General features: G+C 53.1%; 1 protein-coding gene across 1 annotated transcript; it reads left to right on the forward strand.

Annotated features, from left to right (window-relative positions):
* Nucleotides 1-726: 726 nt before the first annotated feature.
* On the forward strand, nucleotides 727-19,229 carry LOC149326816 (uncharacterized). The gene is made up of 7 exons (XM_089564681.1): nucleotides 727-820; nucleotides 2,015-2,136; nucleotides 4,496-4,552; nucleotides 5,142-5,381; nucleotides 7,609-7,616; nucleotides 17,897-18,343; nucleotides 19,175-19,229. Exons 1-7 carry the CDS (start codon nucleotides 727-729, stop codon nucleotides 19,227-19,229), a joined length of 1,023 nt encoding a protein of 340 aa, XP_089420807.1.
* Nucleotides 19,230-21,458: the final 2,229 nt, after the last annotated feature.

Consider the following 21,458-nt stretch of genomic DNA (forward strand, 5'->3'; position numbering starts at 1 on the left):
GAAGACAATTGTATTATGCCCTTCCCCATGTAAGGGTCTTGACGGCCGTGAAGGATTTTATCACGCAAAAGAAGGATGCAGTAGATTTGAATTGTCTCAACGGCATTTAAATAGAAGCCTTCCTAGAGTCATTTTCGTTCTGTTTGTGTTCGACCTTTGGGAAATGGCGCGCACAAATGTTCTTGCAGAAAGAGGGTGTGCGCATCGGTTCTCATGGAGCTCCGATCCTCAGCAACATTTTTCTTGGGCTAGACGAGGCGATAGGTGGAAACATCAATGGCCTAGCATTCAACGTTTGGAGGTACGTAGACGAGTAGATAGTCGTCTACGTACCTCCAAACGTTGAATGATAGGCCTTTGATATTTCCACGTATTCGTCTACGTAACTAGGGAGCACACGAAATGCGTGCGATTGACGTGTTTTCAAGTTTTCAATGAGAACCCTATGGGTCTAAAGTTCACTCCGTAAGTGCGAGTCAACGATGAACTTCAGTTCCTAGATCTGCTTCTCATGTGCAAGAAGGGCCGCACATGCTCTAAAAAACCTATAGACCGTTTTCGGCGCGAGAAGAAAAAAAGCCTCGAACCAGCGCGCTTGGCACCGCTTCTCCTCCTCCTCTCCTCCTGGTATGCGCGGGCGGTGAGGTACGCGTTGAGTGAAGTTCGTGCCCTGCTGCCTTTTTCACGAGAAAACAGCCTTTACGTGTTTTGATGCTAACTGTGAACATGAATCGTGAGCCGAGGTCATCAGGATACCACTGCGCTGTTGTTGGCTGCACCAACAACTGCCGCAAGCGGAAAAAGCTGGCCGCAGAGCCATGTGCGCAGCATCAACAGCCGCGGAGTCAGTGTGGCTGCGACTTGTACCAACTGCATCGCTTTACGTCAGATGAAGACGATCGACGTCTTTGGGTGGCTAAAATGCAGCCATGAAATGGGTACTAAGGATGCAACGGCGAGTATTGATGTAACCTATGGAATGATTGAGTGCATAGTCCGACAAATGGGCTGACGAAGTTCACTGTATGAAGAATGCATGAAGGTAACGTGCAAGTGAATTTAGCGCTTATCGAGATGTCCAATGTCGTCTGAATATGTTAATAGAAAGTTCATTGCAAGTCTCTGTTGCCTAAGGCAGGCTAAGGGACCTAAAACTTTGTCCATTGTTAAGGCTACTGGGCAGAGCCTATGAATGCAATGTTCACAGTACGCAGGTTCGTTAGCATACGCAGGGTACTCAAGCAAGATATGTTCCACAGTTTCTATCGAGGCACAGTTGTCACAATGCGGACTCTTCATTTGTCCAAAACGGTATTGCAAGCCGTTTGTATATGCAGCATTCAGACGAAGTCGGTGGTAAAGTGTTTCCAGATGGAGAGGAATTCTTGGTGAGAGTCTTGACTTAAGGTGTCGGTCGATTGACTGAGGAAATTGGTACTGATGTGTCGGCAAACTTCAAAACCGATACGTTTCTTCGGAAACAAATCTTTTAGCCATTGGGGACGCATCAGATTTCATGAAAAAAGTTTGAATGTATCTCCGATGTTGATGGCCCTTACGGGCTGCTTCATCTGCTTTTTCGTCAGCCAGAATGCCACAGTGAGCAGGTACCCACTGAAATGTTATGCAGTGGCCTGCGGCAATAGCTAAATGATGTAGATACCCGATGTCCAGGGAACTGGCTGGTGATTCGTTTTCTTCAGCAGGTTGGCCAGGATCTGCAGAGATGCTTTTGAATCGGTGAAGATAACCCAACGGCCGGCGGTTCGGCGCAGGATGTAAGAAACAGCTTCCTTTCTGCCGTGATGCTCAGCTATCGTAGAGGATGTCCTCCGCTGCAGCCGGTATGAAAGGGCACGGCCTGTTTTTTTTTTTACCTCTTCCACACTGCTCTCCTTCTGTCTTTATCTCCCAAATTCCCCTCCCTACGCAGAGTAGCATGCCAGCGATTTTTTAAACGCCGGCTAAATTCTCTGTATTTCATTAAAGAGTCTCTTTCTCTTTGGCTGGATAGCTCTGAACAGAAAGGATGCTGTGCCATCGGCCGCCTCTCGTGTCTGCTCGGAACACTTTGTTGGCGGACAACGGACAACCATGAACTCCGTGCCTATGCTTAAGCTGGGCTACGAACGAAAGGTAAGCATTACGCGCGTATGTGGCCGTGTGTGAAAGCGTGGTTCCTTCAAACACGCGAATTTTTTAATCAGGCGACTGTTGTACTGGAGAATAATTGTGTGCGACAACTTTGCTGAGGTCAAGACCGCCAGGACACGTATGGCAAGAACGGACTACGTGCCGACGAAAAAAAGGAAGGGGAGCTTCGTTTCGCGCATGTTATGATATCTTGTTCGTGAAAATGCAAAAAAAAATGCCGAGAGCTGGGCGAGTCGTACGTCTTATGTGTTTTCATTGCTCAGCGCGAAAAGGACGAAAATGCGGAAATGTAAACAATCCACAAGCGCTGTGAAAATAAGCAGGGTGCAAGAAATGAAGTACAAATGAGCAGGAAGTTCGCGGTTCTGTCAGTGTTTTATTCCTCGACTGCTTTGGACGCTCTGTAACCCCACCGTTCACGACCCGGATCAATCACTCATAACAAGCACACAGACAGACGGAGTGTGATATTGCAAAAATTCGTTGTGAAGTTTTGCATAAAAATACTGTGATTTTTCAATCGCAATAAAATCGTGCCACTCTATTTCACAAAGCCAAAAGACTCAAGATCACTGTCTTATATGGTCGCTTGTACATTTTAAAAACATTGCTGAGATCCTAGAGTTCCATGTTTGTGCAACGTTTAAAATGCTGCATGAACTATGCTCAGCTGCTATGAAAATATTAGCGTCAGTGCCATAGTTGATGCAGGCTTTGTCACAACTGTTAAAATAGATTTTCTCCAAACCTTGTCGCAATGGTTTTCTTTAATCTTTTTTGAGGCTTTGTCTGCTAGCTTTGCAAAGGTGAAATTTCATAACTTTAATCAAGTGTCAGCCCAACTGGATATGATTTATGTAACAGATCTTATCTCTTGCTTGAGTTCATCATACAGAACAGGCGATTATTGCTTATTACCTATGCATCAAATAAGTTTCAACTCTAATGTAATAACGTGAATTTCGACCTGCGTACATTCTGCTTTTTTTATGAGTCATGACAAAATATCATTGTACCTAATCACCCATTCTCGAGAAACATTCTCTGGAGTGCATGATTGTAATGTTCCATGATAATAATCATTAGCTTAACGTATGCAAGGTGCTGACTAACTAGGTATTAGAAGAGGCATTTCTACCTGTGGATACCGCAGCGTTTCATGGTTCACTCTTGCATGTTCTCAAATTATTATTTAATTCTCTTAACAGTGGGATACGTGCGGTGGAACCCCTCCATTATTTGAGTGCTAAATGGATGCAATAAGTTGCTTTGTTCCTAATGCATGCGCAACTTGAGCAATGTACACACATAACGTCCATAAAAAATTGAGTGCATTGTGCAAACAACTTTAGGGGGTAACTAGAGAAGAAAAACTTGCTCTATCACACTGTTCTGTTGCATTTATCTAGGTTGTAGAGCCAGACACGGAGACCAGCCCTGATACTTCGGCACCTAGTGCAGTACAAGACGTCGTACCTGCTACTAGTGAAGATTTAAACTGCGCTCTAGTAGATCAGGTGAATGAAGTCACTTATATCATGGCGTGACGTACTTGCAGAATGGCATCTACAGTGCTTAGCACAATAATGGGCTGTCGGTTACACCTTTCAAGACCGTCCACATTGTCCTCTACATGGCAGTGCCATTCCTAGGTTTTTGCTATCTCAGAGTTGTATTTTTGCTTGTGGTGATTGAAGGACAATATTTATTTGGGCCAATTGCTCCTCACAGGCTCAAATAAAAAGCATTGCTTGAGACAATATTACTTAGCAGTCTATATTAGAAGCAACATTAAGTAATGCTAACACACATACTATGAGACATTTAAACGAAACAAAGTTATTTTACATAAGCAGCTACAACACATGAAATTCCTTTGGACTGCTAGCTGAATCAGAGGTATCTTTATATTCAAGAGCAATATTGGTCAGTAATAGCCTCTAGCAAAGCAGATGAATTAAAAGCAGTAGTAGTGTGGTTTTTCTTTGTGCTTCCTGCAGTGCAAGCATTGTTTTCCTGTGCTACAAATTTATGAAAGAATACTTTTACACCTATCACTGATTGCATAGGCCTCATTAAGTCATTGCTGTCATCTATTTTACTCATTTTCATAACCTTTGTAACCACGTAAGTGTTGGAACTAAAGAAAATGTGATTCTGCTGCTGCAAATGTATGTGGGAGCTAAGGCCTCGGCAGCCTTCCCAACCTTTAACCGTAGGCCACCCGTAGGGATTATCTGTATTGATTCCTGCAAATAGAGTTTCTTACTTACTTTTTACAGTGTTCTAACTATTGTTGTGCCATGCTGTGACACAGGTGCTGTTTAAATTTCCTTTGCAGGAAACAGATGTTGGAAGTCCCAGCATGCCTGTCGTCCTGATATCGGACCCTAAAGCTGTAAGCTGCTAAACTTCGGTACACTCTGCATGCGCAATGAATCAGTTTTACAGTTTATTTACTCCGGCCATGCACTTGTGTGAGCAATATGCAGATAAACAGATGGCTCTTTCTACAAGACAGAAAGGAGAGGCACCAGATAGCAATGTAAGCTTGTACTCCTTCTATTTTAGGCTTGTAGTAGGAAAACTTCCAATTTTTTTCAGTCATCACTGCATGTGCTTCGAAGGATGCATGCCTGCAGCTTGCCCGACCCAGACACTGGAAGGTCACAGTCACCATGTCAGTAGGTTTCACCGTTTTTTTTCTTCTTACATGTGAAACGGTGCAGAACAGAGTCGCATTTTTGAAATACAGCATGTTTTACAGGCGCTCAGTTCTGCAGCTACAAAAAACACAAGCAGCAGAGGAACACAGACAGAAATTGTAATTATTTTTTATTTAAGCATTTACTGTACACTAAATGCGAGTTTTCCTTGCATGACCTCAAAACTAAGTGACCACTCTGTATTTCGCTTTCGAGAGGTATGGCTTACTAATACAGTGTGTCTAAATATTTCCATTTCCACGTCTACACACGAGTCCACAGTGTGCAGTGGGAAGACCCTTCTCTGGCAGACGACACCTGCGCCTTACGGCAGCAAGTGCTGATGGCATCACAGATGACTTGTCAAACATAGCTTTTTACACTGGGTTGTCTAACCATGTCTTCAGGACGTTATTGACATGTCTGGAAAAACTTCCCATGCCCCAGTCACGGCTAGCATTGGAGGATCAGCCTCTTTTGACACTTATGCGCCTTAGGCTTGGCCTGCTGCACAGATACCTTGTTGGGGTTACTGGCACGGTTCGGACCCTGAACTCAGGGCCAACGCCACTCCGCTAGCTCGACCACACCTGTGGCCGCGAAGAACACACCTCCGAGGAATAAGCCCGCAGGCAAAGCCTTTAATTGGGATCTCCCAATGTCTTTCCTCGGTCGCACGCAGGCAGCAGCGGCCGGCAACAGGCACAGGACACAGGCACAGGAGACAGGCACAGAGCAGTTCAAGTCACCTGGGCCGCCGCTGGGGTCGCGTCCGCTCTCTCTCAAGGCTCGCTGTCAACTCTCCATCAGACTGTCCCGTGCGCGCGGCCCGCGCGGCCGCCGAAACCGAGAGGGGTGGGTAAGGAGGGCTGCCCACGTGACGACGCGTAGTCGCGGGCGCCTCCCCTCCGTTCCCTCCACCGCTGCGCCTAGTCGGGGGCCATGTCGGGGGCCGCCAGAGGAAGAGCCGCGGTAGGCCACGAGAGAGAGAAGGGTGCATCCGGCGGGCGACGGGCAACGTGGATCCCCACACCCTCCCTCTCTCAATAGTGACCTCCACCCGCTGAAGCGAACTCGGCGGATCAGCAGGTCCATGCCGCCTTTCCGGAGACTGGGCCCCGGGATGGTAGCTCTGCGCCTGGGGCGCGGGCCGGACCAGGATGGCGCCCGCGAAAGCCGGCCTGCTCCGCATTCAGGCCGCCCATCGTCAGCTCGCCCCGCGCTGTTCCGGAACCGCCGCCGAGGCCCCGTGCGATGGTGTGGGGGCGAAGTTCGGCGGCTCGACCCCGGCCGCGCGCCACTCTCCGTGCCGTCGCTGAAGCCAGGGCCGTAAATCAGGGCAGCCGGAGGGGGCTCAGCTCCTCCGAGCGGGCGTTTTGCAGTGTTCCGGGCACAGGAACTACACCGGCTTGTGTATCCACACAGGCAGGGTGGGCACGAGACCTCTCGCACCAGGCTTTGCCGTGTTCGGCATGGGTCACATTCGGCGATCTCGCCCAGTTCGGATATTGTGACGTCGGGGGCAAGGATCTCCTTGCATGAGGTCCACCGTGCGCGATCTCGCGCGTCTGGCGTTCCTTCGCCGTTTGCTCGATCTCGAGCTGTTTTGGCAACCGACGCCGCCGTGTGCGTGATCTCACGCTTTCGGCATTCTCCCGTTGCCCCAGCGAGCTCGCTGGCTTCGGGTATTATAGCGATGCCTGTAGAGATCTCTCTGGGCTTCGCTCGCCTCTGCACAATCCTGCGCGGGTGGCGTTTCTGCTTCCACTGCAACCTCCCTCTGGAAGTACTGTTTCAGCTCTCCCACGTGAATGGGTCCGCTGAATCGGCCCGACCTCGGGTCTTTCAGCCGGTAGTTGAGCCGCGAAAGCTTCTCAGCGATCAGGAAGGGTCCCACCCATTTGGGCGCTAGACTGGCCGCGAAACCTGCGGTTGCATCGCTGAGCGCGTGATTGCGCTTGAGAACGAGGTCTCCCATCTGAAAGTCCACGTCTCTCTGTGCGCGATCATAAGTGGCCTTTTGACTTGCCCTGGCCTTCGCGCGGCTGCGGTTCGCCTTCTTAATGGCATTTGCCAAACGCTCGCGCAATCGCCTTGCGTAGTCTTCAACATCTGCCGTGACTTCGCGGACACTCTCCGACCCTTCCATGAGAATTGTGTCCATAGGCGTGTTCAGCTGTCTGCCAAACATGAGAAAAGCCGGCGTGAAGCCGGTCGAGCGATTTGTGCTCGTGCGCAGAGCGAAGGAGATGGCGTCCAAGTGCTCGTCCCAATCATTGTGCGATCTCGCATATGCGCTGTTAAGAGTGGACAACGAGGCCTGGCGCCGGCGGCAGAAGCATAGACGACGACGGACGGGGGTTGTTGCTCTCCAAATCACCGAACCTCCGAACCGATCGAAGGACGCTGTCTCCCACGGGCCTGGGAGAAATTACTGTCAGACGAGTGTCGTCGTTAGGCAGAGATGCGGCGAGAACTTGTGACAGCAGCAGCAACGCTGGAAGCAGAGATGCACAAGAAGCACGGCGGAAGCAGCGGTATACGTTGGCCGAGTCGGCCTTCGGGTCACCGGACGGGATGATGCTACGCAAGGTCACGCTGAGCGAGGCTGCTAATTGAAAGACGCTGTGTCGAAGGGGTCTCGTGCTTCGGCCATCCGGCGGGGGAGTTCGAGAAGGTTCAACCTCCTGCGGGGAGACTGCGGGATTCTCCTTTCCCACGGAGGCAACGCACAGAAAACTTGCGGCAGTGGTCAAGGTGACGCATCTGTGTTTGATGACTGTCTTCCCCTTCTCATCCCCCGAGCTGTGAGAGAGCGAGAGAGCTTCAGCACCGCCCCGTGCCGTGGGTAGTACCGCCAGCGTCATCAATGGCCCATCCGATTGGACAACGTTATTCGAACTAAGTTCCCCAGTCAGGGATCTGGGGAACGCGAACCGTATTTAACGGGATGTTGTTGTGTGATCGGAGCATTGCATTCGATTCGATTCTCATCTGTAAATATGTAGAATAAACCCTTTTGTACAGTTTCCTCGCTAACGCAGTCCGACATCGTCATTCGGAGCCGGGACCTGCGGGGCTAAACGAGTTAGTCATCTCCAGGACCCCTCCGTCTCCAACACTGGTTCCAGCGGTGGGATAGAAGCCCCATCTCCAACACTGGTTCCAGCGGTGGGATAGAAGCCCCATCTTTAACACTGGTTCCAGCGGTGGGGTTGTGGCCACTTCTAACACTGGTTGGCAGCAGCTGGGATGGACCGTGCGACATCGTACTTTCTCCACGGGTGAGCGTTTTGGCTTTTGCTATGGGATTCGCCAGGCTTTAAGATTCAGAGAATAATCTTGACTGGGAATCAGGGCTTTGTCGTTTGAGAGGGGTTATTCTCAAGGCATTGTTGTGTTAGCAGAGCCAAAGCGGAGAAAGCGTTGTCATGGACCTAATGAGGTTGTACAAGTCGGACTTGCTGTTGATATGCGAGGAACTGTCTTTTGAAGTGCCTAGCAAACTAACCAAAATTGAATTGGGCGAATTCATTCTTAAACAAGTCAAGCATAACGATCAGTTGCTGGTAGATACGTGGAATTTGGTACAAGGGGGAAATGCCCGCAAAGTAAAACCCGACCAGGAGGCTAAAGAGAAAGCCGAACAGGAGGAAAAAGCGCGCACAGAGGAAAAAGCGCGTAAAGAGGAAGCTGATCGGGAGTGGGAAAAAGAGAAAGAAAGAAAAAAATGGGAAGCTGAAAAGGACGAAAGGGATCTAAAGCGTATACAGCTTGAAAACAAACTGCGAAGAAAAGGCGGTATTGTGAGAGCCGGAACTCCTGAAAGAGCAAGCGATGCTTATGAAATAGGTCCGCAGGCAAGACCCGCAAAGTCTGTGACCGTAGCCGAGTTGGTAAATCGCGACACCACGAGGGAAGTGGCAGAGAACGTGTGCAACCGGTACGGTAGTCCAAGGAAAGCCGCAGAATCCGAGACCGTGTCCAGTGTAGTTGGACGTAATGCTAAGAGAGAGCATTCCGAGATAGCGTCTCAACGACACGAGTGCGAGGATTCTCCTCCAAGTGAGGAAGGAGTGGCAATGGACAGCTTTGTCGGGACAGTTACGAGCGCGACCCTTTCAGCAGAATCGATAGAGGCGTCAAACCGGCAGAACCGCGAAAAGGGAGATCTTCCTAGCGAGAAAGGTTTCGAAGTTGAAACAGCGGAAACCCCTTTTGAGAGTAACAACCGCGGTAAGAGCGAGTTGGGATGTCACAGTGGCTTCAGTGACAAAGGCTCCGGAGAGGCTACCTTGGTAATACTGGCACAAGAAGAGTGCGAGGCTGCCGAGGAAAAGGATAGTCATAAGAGCCAGGCGGGCTCAGTTGTAGCTGAGCACTGCAGTGCAGAGAATGGCGCGCAGAGCGACAGCCAGGCGGGCTCAGTTGTAGCTGAGCACTGCAGTAGAGAGAATGGCGCGCAGAGCGACAGCCAGGCGGGCTCAGTTGTAGCTGAGCACTGCAATGTAGACAATGGCGCGCAGAGCGACAGCCAGGCGGGCTCAGTTGTAGCTGAGCACTCCAATGCAGAGAATGGCGCGCAGAGCGACAGGCAAGCTGGAGAGGACAACTCCCGAGGGAATGAGCTAGGGATCTCAGGGGCGGTTTCATGTCCGTCTGTCAGCTGCGTGGAGCTGGCACTCTGCTGCGAAGGCACAGAGGCCAGTTTGGAATCTGAGGAAAATTTCCAAAGAGCGACGGAAAAACTAGATATAGCTAGTTATGATCAGGAGACGCACGCGGTACAGTCTAGGCGCAGAAAAAGAAAAAGGGCAAGAACCAAGAGAAAACGAATCAAATTCAAAGCCCTAAATTCGGTTGCGCGCACAGGTGCGAAAGAAAGAAATGCGTTGGAAGGAAAGGCGAAGCCTTCCCGCGTTGCGCCTCATAGACTTGCAACTGCAGTTAATGATCTGGCGACATGTGCAGCTCGTTCGAGGGTTGACTGCAGCAACGGAAAAGGAAGTGTGCGTTTTCCGACCAGAACAGGCGCGAAGTGCTTCAAGGGGCATCGGCCTGTAAGAAAGCCTAGACGGGACAAAAAGCCAGTTAGAAAAAAAGCAAAGCGGCCCAAGAGATCAGAAAGCGCACGGTTGCGCGGTACTCAGCACATGCGAACGCAGGCGTCGCACAACCGAGACGACACATGCAGGCGTGTTCGGCGGGCGCACTTGAAAAGGAATCGTCCTTCACATTTGGCACCGCATTCTAGGAAGCGCGCATGGCGAATGGGTAGCCGAGCTTCCTGCTTGGGGCGAGAGAAAGAGGTACCTTCTCGCGCTGGTCACTGCTCCTCGTCCAGAGCCAGAGTCGGTTATCGACATTGTGGGCACGACCAAGGTTTTCGGAGAGCCTCGAGGGGGCGCGGAAACGACAGTGAGAGTCGGGGATCGTTTTTTTCTGCACTCTTTTGTCACGAGTTGACCGCAGTACAATCAGTCAAAGCGCGACCCCGGCGGGCGCGTCTGAAAGACTAATCCTTTCGACTCGGCGGCGGGGAGTCAGCTTTCCCTCCCGCGTGGCGATTTGAAGTAGCTGTTTTTTTTATTCCTCTTTTTTTTTGTGTGTGTTTATGAAATCAGGCAGGGAAAGGCTACTTTTGAGTTAAAACGAGTTGATCGGAGGTTACTGTTTTTTTTTCCTTACCTTAGACAAGGGCTATGGCGTCACTGAGTTAGAAAGGCTATGGTGTCACTGAGTTAGAAATCACAGGTGTCGATTTCCCATGCTACCAAGGGATAAGGGCACTCACAGGAGTGCAGCTCGAGTAGAACTACGCTTAACGTCGCGTAGACGGAGCGTGGATCCCTTGATTAACTGACACCTTACGAAAGGGAGCCTCACTGACGTACACTGAGATGACCTAACAGAAAACTCTTGAAGGAGCCGAAAGGATGCGCGCGTGTCCCGAACTTTGCTTCGGACCGCTGCCTATGGTAAAGAGTTTAAGTCCAGTGTGACGCCAGTGATAGAGAGAGAACTAGGTGCTATTTTAAGTCACGTTGGCGACGACCACGAAGAGCACCATGTTCTGTACGTCAGCCGCAGGCTGACCTCTAGAGAAGAAGCGTTCAGCGCTTCAGACAAAGAGCGCGCGTTTGGTTTAGGCGGCACAGATGTTGTCGGGTTACCAGAGCTACTTGAACGGCGCAAAGTTCATATTTGAGACTGACCATCGTCTCAAACATGATTAGGACAGTTTCGTCCTCCCAAAAATGGTCGCTTGCTTAGACGGAGTGCTGCTCTCTAAAAACAGAATTTCTCGATGCGTTTCAGGAACGGAAAACCGCACGGAAATGCTGATGGATTCAGCCGATTGTTGTAGACAGGAGGACCACCTACTGTGTGTGGGTTTTGATTTTAACCTTGGTCCAAGCAGTCCGTCTTTGGCGATTTCAAAGGGGATATTTTGCGCTTTCTCGGCACCAAAATTACGCCAAAATCCAATCATGTTTTAGTAAACATTTGTTGTCATTGTGGGAAGCCTGGTGGGTCTTTGTCAAATTCCGAGCGCTTGCTTGTGGGTCAGTGCCCTGTCTCGTGGAACAGTCCCCTGATGCCATTCTTTGTTGAATGTTCGTGCTTGGATGCCATTTCTGGAAACCAGCCTTCCACCCGACTTCGGCCTCATCTCTTCCTGCCCAGCGGTCGTGAACGCTGGCCATTCGAGATTTTTCGGGCCGCGGACGAGCTGTTAAGAGTGGACAACGAGGCCTGGCGCCGGCGGCAGAAGCATAGACGACGACGGACGGGGGTTGTTGCTCTCCAAATCACCGAACCTCCGAACCGATCGAAGGACGCTGTCTCCCACGGGCCTGGGAGAAATTACTGTCAGACGAGTGTCGTCGTTAGGCAGAGATGCGGCGAGAACTTGTGACAGCAGCAGCAACGCTGGAAGCAGAGATGCACAAGAAGCACGGCGGAAGCAGCGGTATACGTTGGCCGAGTCGGCCTTCGGGTCACCGGACGGGATGATGCTACGCAAGGTCACGCTGAGCGAGGCTGCTAATTGAAAGACGCTGTGTCGAAGGGGTCTCGTGCTTCGGCCATCCGGCGGGGGAGTTCGAGAAGGTTCAACCACCTGCGGGGAGACTGCGGGATTCTCCTTTCCCACGGAGGCAACGCACAGAAAACTTGCGGCAGTGGTCAAGGTGACGCATCTGTGTTTGATGACTGTCTTCCCCTTCTCATCCCCCGAGCTGTGAGAGAGCGAGAGAGCTTCAGCACCGCCCCGTGCCGTGGGTGGTACCGCCAGCGTCATCAATGGCCCATCCGATTGGACAACGTTATTCGAACTAAGTTCCCCAGCCAGGGATCTGGGGAACGCGAACCGTATTTAACGGGATGTTGTTGTGTGATCGGAGCATTGCATTCGATTCGATTCTCATCTGTAAATATATAGAATAAACCCTTTTGTACAGTTTCCTCGCTAACGCAGTCCGACATCGTCATTCGGAGCCGGGACCTGCGGGGCTAAACGAGTTAGTCATCTCCAGGACCCCTCCGTCTCCAACACTGGTTCCAGCGGTGGGATAGAAGCCCCATCTTTAACACTGGTTCCAGCGGTGGGGTTGTGGCCACTTCTAACAGCGCCCAGGAGCGGCTTGATATCTCGATTTCGGCGCTCGCTCACATTGGACTGGGGATGGTAGCACGTGGTTTTCTGCTGCCGGACACCCATTGCTGCACACGTATCACGGAAAACTTTCGATGTGAAATACGTGGCATTGTCAGTGATCAGCCGCTTTGGGAAGCCGTAGCGCCAAAACACTTCACACAGCTTTGCCAGGATCTCCCGGGCAGTCGCTTTTCGCAGCGGGTAAAATTCAGCGATCCCACTGAAGTGACAGGTGACTACCAGCACGTATTTGTACCCTCGTTTGCTGCGCGGCAGCGGCCCCATCAAATCGCACGCCAGGATCTCCCAGGGCTTGGTGCTTAGGTTGGGTTGGAGCAAGCCAGGTGGCTTTCCACCTCTAGGCTTTCTCTCTTGGCAGACATGGCATGTTCGTACATATCTACATACGTCAGCCTTCATTCCCGGCCAGGTAGCAAACCGACAAAGCTTCTGCCATGTCTTTGGAGCGCTCCCGTGACCGTCTGCGTCGTGATAGTGCCGCATAGCGGCGCGCCGCAGTTTGCGCGGAATAACGGCTTTGAAACTCTCATCCGAGGCCTCTTTTCCTGGCACGTATTTTAGCAAAACTCCATCACGGTCCAGCAGGAAGTTCTCCAACTCACTCGCCGCAATACCAGCGACACTAGAGTTAGCGCCAACCACACTACCAGTGGCTTCACAGCGCAATTTGGCCTGACTTGTCGGAGTGTCTGTCTCTTCACTAAGACTATTGATCACCTCCTGACAGAATGAGTCTTCCTGCTGAGCCTTGACAAGCTCTTCTCTGCTGAACGCAACCTCGAGAGGGATCCCCGCTCCAACGAGGTGCACGTGCTCTCGGGGCTTCGAAAACGGGGCACTCCCCGCAACGAGCTCCTTCCGCAGAGGGGGAGACAGTTGCCACTCTGCCTCCTCCTCGTCCTGGCCGGCCGGTTGGGTGTCAGTGACCGGCGCCCGTGACAGCGCATCGGCGACTACATTTGCAGTGCCTTTGCGGTAACGCACTTCGAACTCGAAGCGTTGCAGTGTCAGGGCCCATCGCGCAAGCCTCCCGCTGGGCTCACGCAGGCGTTTCAGCCAGGTTAAGGCCATATGGTCGGTCTCGACCGTGAACTTTGTTCCCTCTACGTACATCTCGAACCTTCGAAGTGCGTAGATGATGGCCAGGCATTCCTTTTCTGTCGCTGAGTAATTGCGTTCTGCCGGCGTCAGGGCGCGGCTCGCAAATGCCACAGGTAGGAGTTCATGCCCCTCCATCTGAAGGAGTTCTGCTCCCACCCCGATATCACAGGCATCTGTCTGGATAACAAATGGGCGGTTCAGGTCGGGCAGCTTCAAAGCCGCCGTCTCAGCGATAGCGTGCGAGAGCTGATGAAAGCTCTTTTCCTGCTCGTCTCCCCATATCCACGGAGAAGACTTTCTTAGCAATCTTGCCAAGGGCGCTTGCAGTCGCACACAGTTAGGAATGAAATGGCGATAGTATCCCACCATGCCAAGATAACGGCGAACACCGCTCACATCTTTAGGCGCAGGAAACTCCAGGATCCCCCGAAGCCTCTCTGGATCAGGAGACACCTGTCCCCGTTTTACTCGATATCCAAGCAAGCTCACCTGAGCCTGGCAGATTTGCACCTTTGCGGGATTGAGCGTGATGCCAGCCGCCCTGAGATTTCCCAGGACATCTCTCAGGTGATCGAGGTGCTCCTCGAAAGTTTGAGAGTAGACGATGACATCGTCCAGGTATGCGAGAGCGTGATGCCATCTCGCGTCTCCGAGTACACGGTCCATCAGCCTTTGGAATGTGCTCGGAGCTCCGGACAAACCGAAAGGCATTCTCGTGAAGTGGAACAGACCTCTGTGACACGTGAAGGCCGTTTTGCACTCATCGCCCGGTCGCATTTCGACCTGCAGGTACCCCTTGCTTGCGTCAAGAATCGAGAAGAACTTAGCGCCACCGAGATTTGAGACGATCTCGTCTATTCTCGGGAAGGGGTACGCATCTTTCTTTGTGACCGCATTCAGCCGCCGATAGTCAACGCACAAGCGCCACGTGCGATCTTTCTTCGGCACAAGAACCACTGGGAACCCCCAGGGACTGGAAGAGCGGCATATGAGACCAGAATCGAGCAACTCCTGGAGCGCCTCGTCGATAGCTTGCCGTCTGGCAGCACTGACGGGCTTTGGGTTACATTTCCAGGGCAGCGCGTCACTCGTATCTATGCGGTGCTGCACCAAACTAGTGCATCCCGGCTGGTCCGTGAATATCTCGTCAAAGTCATCCAACAACGACAAGAGGCGGTCACGTTCGAGCTGTGTCAGCGCACCGGCATCTGCCAGTAAGTTGTGCATTTTCACCCCCGATCTCGGAGGAAAACCGTGCTGACAGGCCGCCGCTGCCGATCTCGGCATTGGGCGGGGAAACCCGCTGTCTCTTAGCTCGCCGACATCTGTCGGTACAGCCTGCTTTCCCTTCTCCGACCTCGGAGAGGGCGCATTGAAGCGGGCCGCTGCTGCCGATCCCGGCATTTGGCGGTGCGGGCTTTGCTCGTGGGAGGTATTTCGCTCCTCCGCGGGCGTGTCGGCCGTGCGTTCTGACAACGATCTCGTTGCAGTCGGCGGGTCGACAAAGGGCCTAAGTGGGGCGCACGGGCTCTCCCGATATCCGCCACGGGCGATGTCTACAACCAGTCCAGTTTTTGCCAAGAACTCTCGGCCTAGAATAACTGGCACTGTGAGACCAGGCAGGTGAACGAAACGCATTCTTCGCACACGCTGATCCCAGCGCACTGCGAGGCGAACGTCACCGCAGGACCTCACTTCTCCACTAGCTAGCTGGAGTGGCGTCCTTCGCTGTCGCAACCGAACGGATCTCCGCCGGAGCTGGGAAACGACCTCGTCTCCTATTAGCGAGATGCTTGCCCCCGTGTCCAGCAACGCCTTAAAGGTTCTCCCCCCAACTGCGAGGTCCATGAAAGGCGCAGGCGTGTTAGTTGGTTCTCCAAATTTGAACGCGGACGTGACGGGGATGGGCTCCCGAGCGTTGGTAGCCTCCGCCGGTGCTGCTACCGGCGGCCTGCCTCGTTTCCCGATCTCGAGGGGCAGTTTCTGGCTATGTGACCACTCTGGCCACAATTAAAGCAGCGCACAGATCTCCATGCTTCTCGCTGCGACGCTCGGGGGGTCTCAGTGGCACCTCGGCCATCCAGCCGTACACGGATCTCCGTGGGTGCTTTCTGAGCAGGTGTGGGCTTTTGTCGCGGTACCCCGCAGATCTCCGGGGGTTGTGTATCAGCACTCCGCAGCCCGTACCTGTAAGGATCCAGAGCACGATCCGATATTGCGAACGGCATCCGCTCGTTCGTGAACGCACCTGCCATGGGAGTGATCTCACCCCTTATCGCTGCAACGCCGCTCCAGGCACACCTTGGCTCGAGGCACTCCTCAGCCGGCGGTGGGGGCCGGTATTTACGGGCCGCTGAAATTTGAGCCTGGACTCGGCGCGCTTCAACGGCAAGCTCGTTCAAATCGCTGCATCTGCAGCCCCTCAAGTAGAGGGAAAACGTCGGATGGCTCTGCCGGATGACACGTTCCACTCGCTCCGAACTCGGAGCTCCTGGGTCTGCATATTCATACAGCTCTTGCATCGCTCGTACGAACTCGACAAGCGATTCATCCGGGGCCTGTGTCCGCAGTTCAAGCTCTCGTCGCATACGCAGCTTGTAATCGTATGGAAGGAACTCCTCCCTGAACAAGCGTCGAAAATCAGCCATGTTGCCTGCTGTGTGGCCAACCAACTGGTACCACCGGGCGGCTTGATCAACGAGTGCGACGGGGAGAACTCGTCTCAGAATCTCGCTCTCGCTCAGGTCACTCGCTAGCTCGTACCGGCGCAGGGCCAGCAGAAAGTCATTCGCACTTTGCTTGTCGCTGTAGCCACTATAGTTCGGTATCGGCACTCCGATCCGAGAGCCGGGCAAGAGCGCGCTAATTGCAACATCTGCTGCAAAGCGTTTGCGAGGACGTTTGCGATGTTCTCTCCTTCCGCCGGACACACTGCGCGCTCTTCAGCCACCTGGCTGGGTGCGCGTCCCACATTTGCGGGCGTAGTTAGAGCGGGGCCAACTGGCCAGCTTTTCTCCGAGGCGGGAAAAGGGTTGCCTTCGCCAACTGGCGGTGGCTTGTAGTGGTGCTCGGGACCTCCCGGACCAAGTTGCGCTGCGTCACCCTCTGTCATCTGGCGGGGAGCGCGGCCCCCATCTGCGGGCGTTGACGCAGTTAGACCACCTGGTCTGAATGCGTGCGCAGGAGTTGAAAGGAGCGAGTAGCCGCCGCCAACTGGCAATGGCTCTACGAGCAGTCCAGGATCTCCTGGGTGGAAACTCGGTTTGCGAACCGCATCTGCGGACGCGCCTGAGACGTAGCGGAGCGTTTGGAAGCCACTGACACCTGACATTGGCTTTCCTTGCTGGCCGGGATCTGCCGGCGCGTAACCAGTTGCGCGACCCGCATCTGCGGGAGCGCCTGGGGACACGTTCAGCAGAACGGAACTCCTGTAGCCACAGCCATCTGGCTGCTCCAGCTCGGAGTATTCACCAGGAACTCCTGGCGCAATATTTCGGACGCCAGCCGCGCCTGCGGCTTCATGCATAGCGCCCGACGGACCTTGCGCTACCGCATCCGCGGTCGGTTTAGATGTGGCCACGGAAACGATGCTCGAGATCTCCCGTGCTTCGCCGCATACATCAGCCAACATCATTAGGTCCGGCAGCCCGTAGCGCGGGCTGGCCATGCTGTTCTTCGTGAGCTAGCACCCCACCTGGAGCTCCAGAGGGGCCCCACGTTGGTGCGCCAAAATGTGGGGTTACTGGCACGGTTCGGACCCTGAACTCAAGGCCAACGCCACTCCGCTAGCTCGACCACACCTGTGGCCGCGAAGAACACACCTCCGAGGAATAAGCCCGCAGGCAGAACCTTTAATTGGGATCTCCCAATGTCTTTCCTCGGTCGCGCGCAGGCAGCAGCGGCAGGCAACAGGCACAGGACACAGGCACAGGAGACAGGCACAGAGGAGTTCAGGTCACCTGGGCCGCCGCTGCTGCCGCGTCCGCTCTCTCTCAGGGCTCGCTGTCAACTCCCCATCAGACTGTCCCGTGCGCGCGGCCCGCGCGGCCGCCGAAACCGAGAGGGGTGGGTAAGGAGGGCTGCCCACGTGACGACGCGTAGTCGCGGGCGCCTCCCCTCCGTTCCCTCCACCGCTGCGCCTAGTCGGGGGCCATGTCGGGGGCCGCCAGAGGAAGAGCCGCGGTAGGCCACGAGAGAGAGAAGCTTGCATCCGGCGGGCGAGGGGCAACGTGGATCCCCACAACCTTTCCTTCAGGTTTAGACTATCTGTTTCCTCTGTCTGCAAAATCTGTAATAGTCCTCTAGAATGCCTGAAAGGAATTATGAAATATTGTGTTATTTGGCTGCCGAAAGCTAGAATTGAAAGCAGCATGCCATATTCATTCATAGAAAATGCCTATGAAAACAATCGTTGCATTTTTGACTGCATGGAGGTTGCTATGCGAAAGGCCAAAAAAACGAGCAAAGCTCAAACATACAGTTCCTACAAAGGGCACAACACATTGAAATTCTTTATTGTTGTCGCCCCTTGTGGGTACATAATGTTTATGTCCCGTACTTTTGGGGGACGTGCCTCTGACAAGAACATTGTTAAAGAGTGCGGTGTTCATGAGTACCTTGTTCGAGGTGATGTGATAATGGCCGATGGAGGTTTTACCATGGACCCTGTTGTGCCAATGAGCATCCCACCGCTGCCACCAATGTTATGCCATAGAGGTGGTCCCGTTGCGCTCGCCACCCGTTTCGTGACTGAGCGTTGCCAGCTCTCTTAGCGGTAGCGAAGACTCCGAGTCAGGCGTCGGTGAGACTAAGAAAACGCTTTATACACTATGTACAGGACATAATATAGTTCAACATCGGCACGGGGGCCGAGAGCTATACAACGCGACTGTTCTCGCAAAGCGACGATCAGCGAGACACCAGCACGTCACACCGCCCGACTCCACTCGTGAGCAGCACTCGACTCACGGTGGGTCGGTCACTCGGTTACTCTCGTAGTTGTAGCTGCTATCCAAGCGGCAGCGGTGGCGCTTATATAGCCTCAGGAACGGTGGCCCCTCAGAACTGGCCAATCCAAAGGCAGCACTCGACGGCAGCCCGAAAGGACCAACCAGCGACCGCGCCGGCCACCCGCTTCAAATTTTGCCGCGCGCGGTGACACCATGGGGAAAGGGAAACCGGCGCCTCGTAGTCTGGCACCCAGCGACGTGTCCAAGCACGTTGCTCGCCGATGCTTCTCCTTAGACACCGCTGACTTACGGCGCAGCATCGTGGCTTGTCAAGGGAGCGTTAGGACGCGTTGCCTTGCGGCGCAGCACCAGGGCTTGTCAAAGGGACGTTCGCAGCAGAAAGTTTGCGACCTGCAGAATTGGAATCCGGGCGGGTTTCCCGGTATAACAGCACCCCCGCCATCAGATAAGGAGCCGGGAAGACGAGCTGCTTCCACGTGGCTCGGATGCCTGGCGCGCATCTTCGTCAGGCTCTTCCAAGTTCACGTCCAGGTAACTTCACGAGCACCAGGTCCCACTCGCAGGCCCGGAGCTCTGTTCTCCTCGTTGTCTCCAAGGCACCTGGACCAGCTTCGCTGAGGTCGTTCCGATTCCCTTTGCTTCTCGCCACTGGTCATGGTTGGTCGTTCTGCAGACTACAAAACCGACCGGCAAAAGGCAACACCCAACACGAGCAAGTGCCCTCTGTCTCCCGTCAAACACCAGACAAAGCCATAATCCAAATTAACCTAACTAAATTGATGTCCCCATTTATTCCCGCTGCAACAAGAGGCATGTGTACGATCTGGTACACAAGGTTCAAACAACCATCTTGCAAAGTATCAACACATCAAAATAGCAGGAGCACTTAATAATCAGGAATAATGATGAAAATCATCTTGGTCCCCTTGAAATCATTTGGACCGAAAACACACTACTGAGGAAGAAAATGAGGTCATTCATTTTTGCCCCTTTCTTCCTTCGAACATGATAGTTTGCTGCAAAGCGAGAGAAGGTAAGTAACGAGGAGGTCACTGAAAGAAGCGAGGCCTCGAATGCACGACTTAGAGCATCGGCGTTCGCGTTCAACCTTCCCTTCTTATAGCGGACAACCAGATTGTGCTGCTGGAGGGTCATGCTCCACCTCAGCAAACGGCCGCTTTTAGACGACATGTTACTTAACCAGGTTAGGGGGAAATGGTCCGTTTCCACAACAAACTCTGAACCGGAGACATAACAAGCCAGCTTCTGAACTGCCCGCACAAGGCAGGCGCACTTTTTTCAGAGGTGCTGTATGCCTCTTCCCTACAACTTAGTTTGCAACTCAAATACAAAATTGGTCGTTCATGACCACTAGCATCGTCTTGGCATAGCACCGCTCCCATTCCGCGATCGCTCGCGTAACATTCAAAGATGAAACCTTTCGGAAAGTCTGGTGCCGTTAGAACCGGCTTATGGCTCAAGGCTTGTTTCAACATTTGGAACGCATTCTCTTTCTTCGAGTCTCACGTCACCTTAGCGGGCTCCGATTGCAATGCTAACCCTCCGAAACCATGAATCACTCTGCCCATCAGGCTAGAGAAACAATAGGGCCAGTTTCTTAGTCCGAAGCTCAAATTTTGGTTTGCCTCCATCTTTCCTTTTACAGCTGAGTGAATGACCAAAAAAACAAACACTAAATACAAGAAAGATTATTCTTTAGAATCCACAAACTTCAGCCGCGCCCAGCGCGGTCGCGGCCGGACGGCCGCTCGACCAGCCTGCCCTTCACAGAACCTGTGGGATTGATTAGTCACGCCTCTCCGCGACATGCATCCAAAGCCTAGGCAGCGCTTGGAAGGCCGAAAGCGAGAGGGGCGCTTCCTCATTTCTCGATCCCAGTCATGTCGTTTCCGTTTCTGACTAGCGCGTGCACTGTGGCGCTCTTTTGTGTGGCGACCGCGCACCCTTCTCTGGAGTCCATCACGCCCGTCCCGAATCCTAGGAATTCTTCTGCGGTTCTTCCACAGCGGCGTAGTACGCTTTAGACCAGGCTGCGCCTGGTGAGTCGGCTTTCCTTTTACGCGACGCCTACGAACTCTTGGGCTCCAAGGTGACAATTTCAGGCTCTTACGCACATTGCCGGCCCTCGATCGTACAAGCTTCTTCCGCACTTTTCCCTTTTTAGCGCAACCATTCAAATTGGTTTTTCTTCTACGCCGCCGCTTTTTGGGAACTGCCCTAGCGGATCTGTTGTGCGATTCTCCGGTTATTTCGGTGCCCTCATCCTTCAAGCTACCAGCCTTCGTCTGACCAGCAAAATCTGGTCTTAAAGAATTCATGCACTCGTCCCGAGCAAGACTTTGCTCGCGCAGCCACAAAACCTGCGCTTTTCTAGCAGTGCCAGGCGACGGTTCACCTGACGAACCGTTCGGTGCTATTTCCTCTGAGCACAATAGCTCGTTTTCCGGCAGTCTATCACAAGACGCTGGAGTTTGACATTCACTGAGCTGATCTTTGTCTCGATGCAGCGCTGAGCGGCATTCCTCGCCTACGATCGAACTCTCAGTTGGCGCTATCGGTGCGCCACTGCCCATAGCGAACTCAGAGTGACCTGTCACAATTTCCGCAGAGAACAGCTGCTCGCTCTCCTGTGGCCTACATCTTGGCGCTACGCCTTCATCTTTCAGGATCGCAGCGGTAATCTCTGTAGCATAGCACTTTACAGCTAACGCTGCGCTCTGGCTTGGCGCTTCAAAGTCACCGTCATGTGAGTCAAAGCCACGCTCTGGGCCGCAGATTAGAGCCTCAATGTGATTACCCTCGCACACGGGCTCAAATTTCTCGAGG

Source organism: Amblyomma mixtum, chromosome 10, assembly GCF_055824585.1.
Source record: "Amblyomma mixtum isolate Tamu chromosome 10, ASM5582458v1, whole genome shotgun sequence".
Taxonomy (NCBI): domain Eukaryota; kingdom Metazoa; phylum Arthropoda; class Arachnida; order Ixodida; family Ixodidae; genus Amblyomma; species Amblyomma mixtum.

Coding starts and splice junctions, on each gene's coding strand:
- LOC149326816 (XM_089564681.1), top strand. CDS start 727: ATGAATCGTGAGCCGAGGTCATCAGGATACCACTGCGCTGTTGTTGGC. Junction 2,137..4,495: donor AGCTGGGCTACGAACGAAAG/GTAAGCATTACG, acceptor TTTCCTTTGCAG/GAAACAGATGTTGGAAGTCC. Junction 4,553..5,141: donor TGATATCGGACCCTAAAGCT/GTAAGCTGCTAA, acceptor ACGAGTCCACAG/TGTGCAGTGGGAAGACCCTT.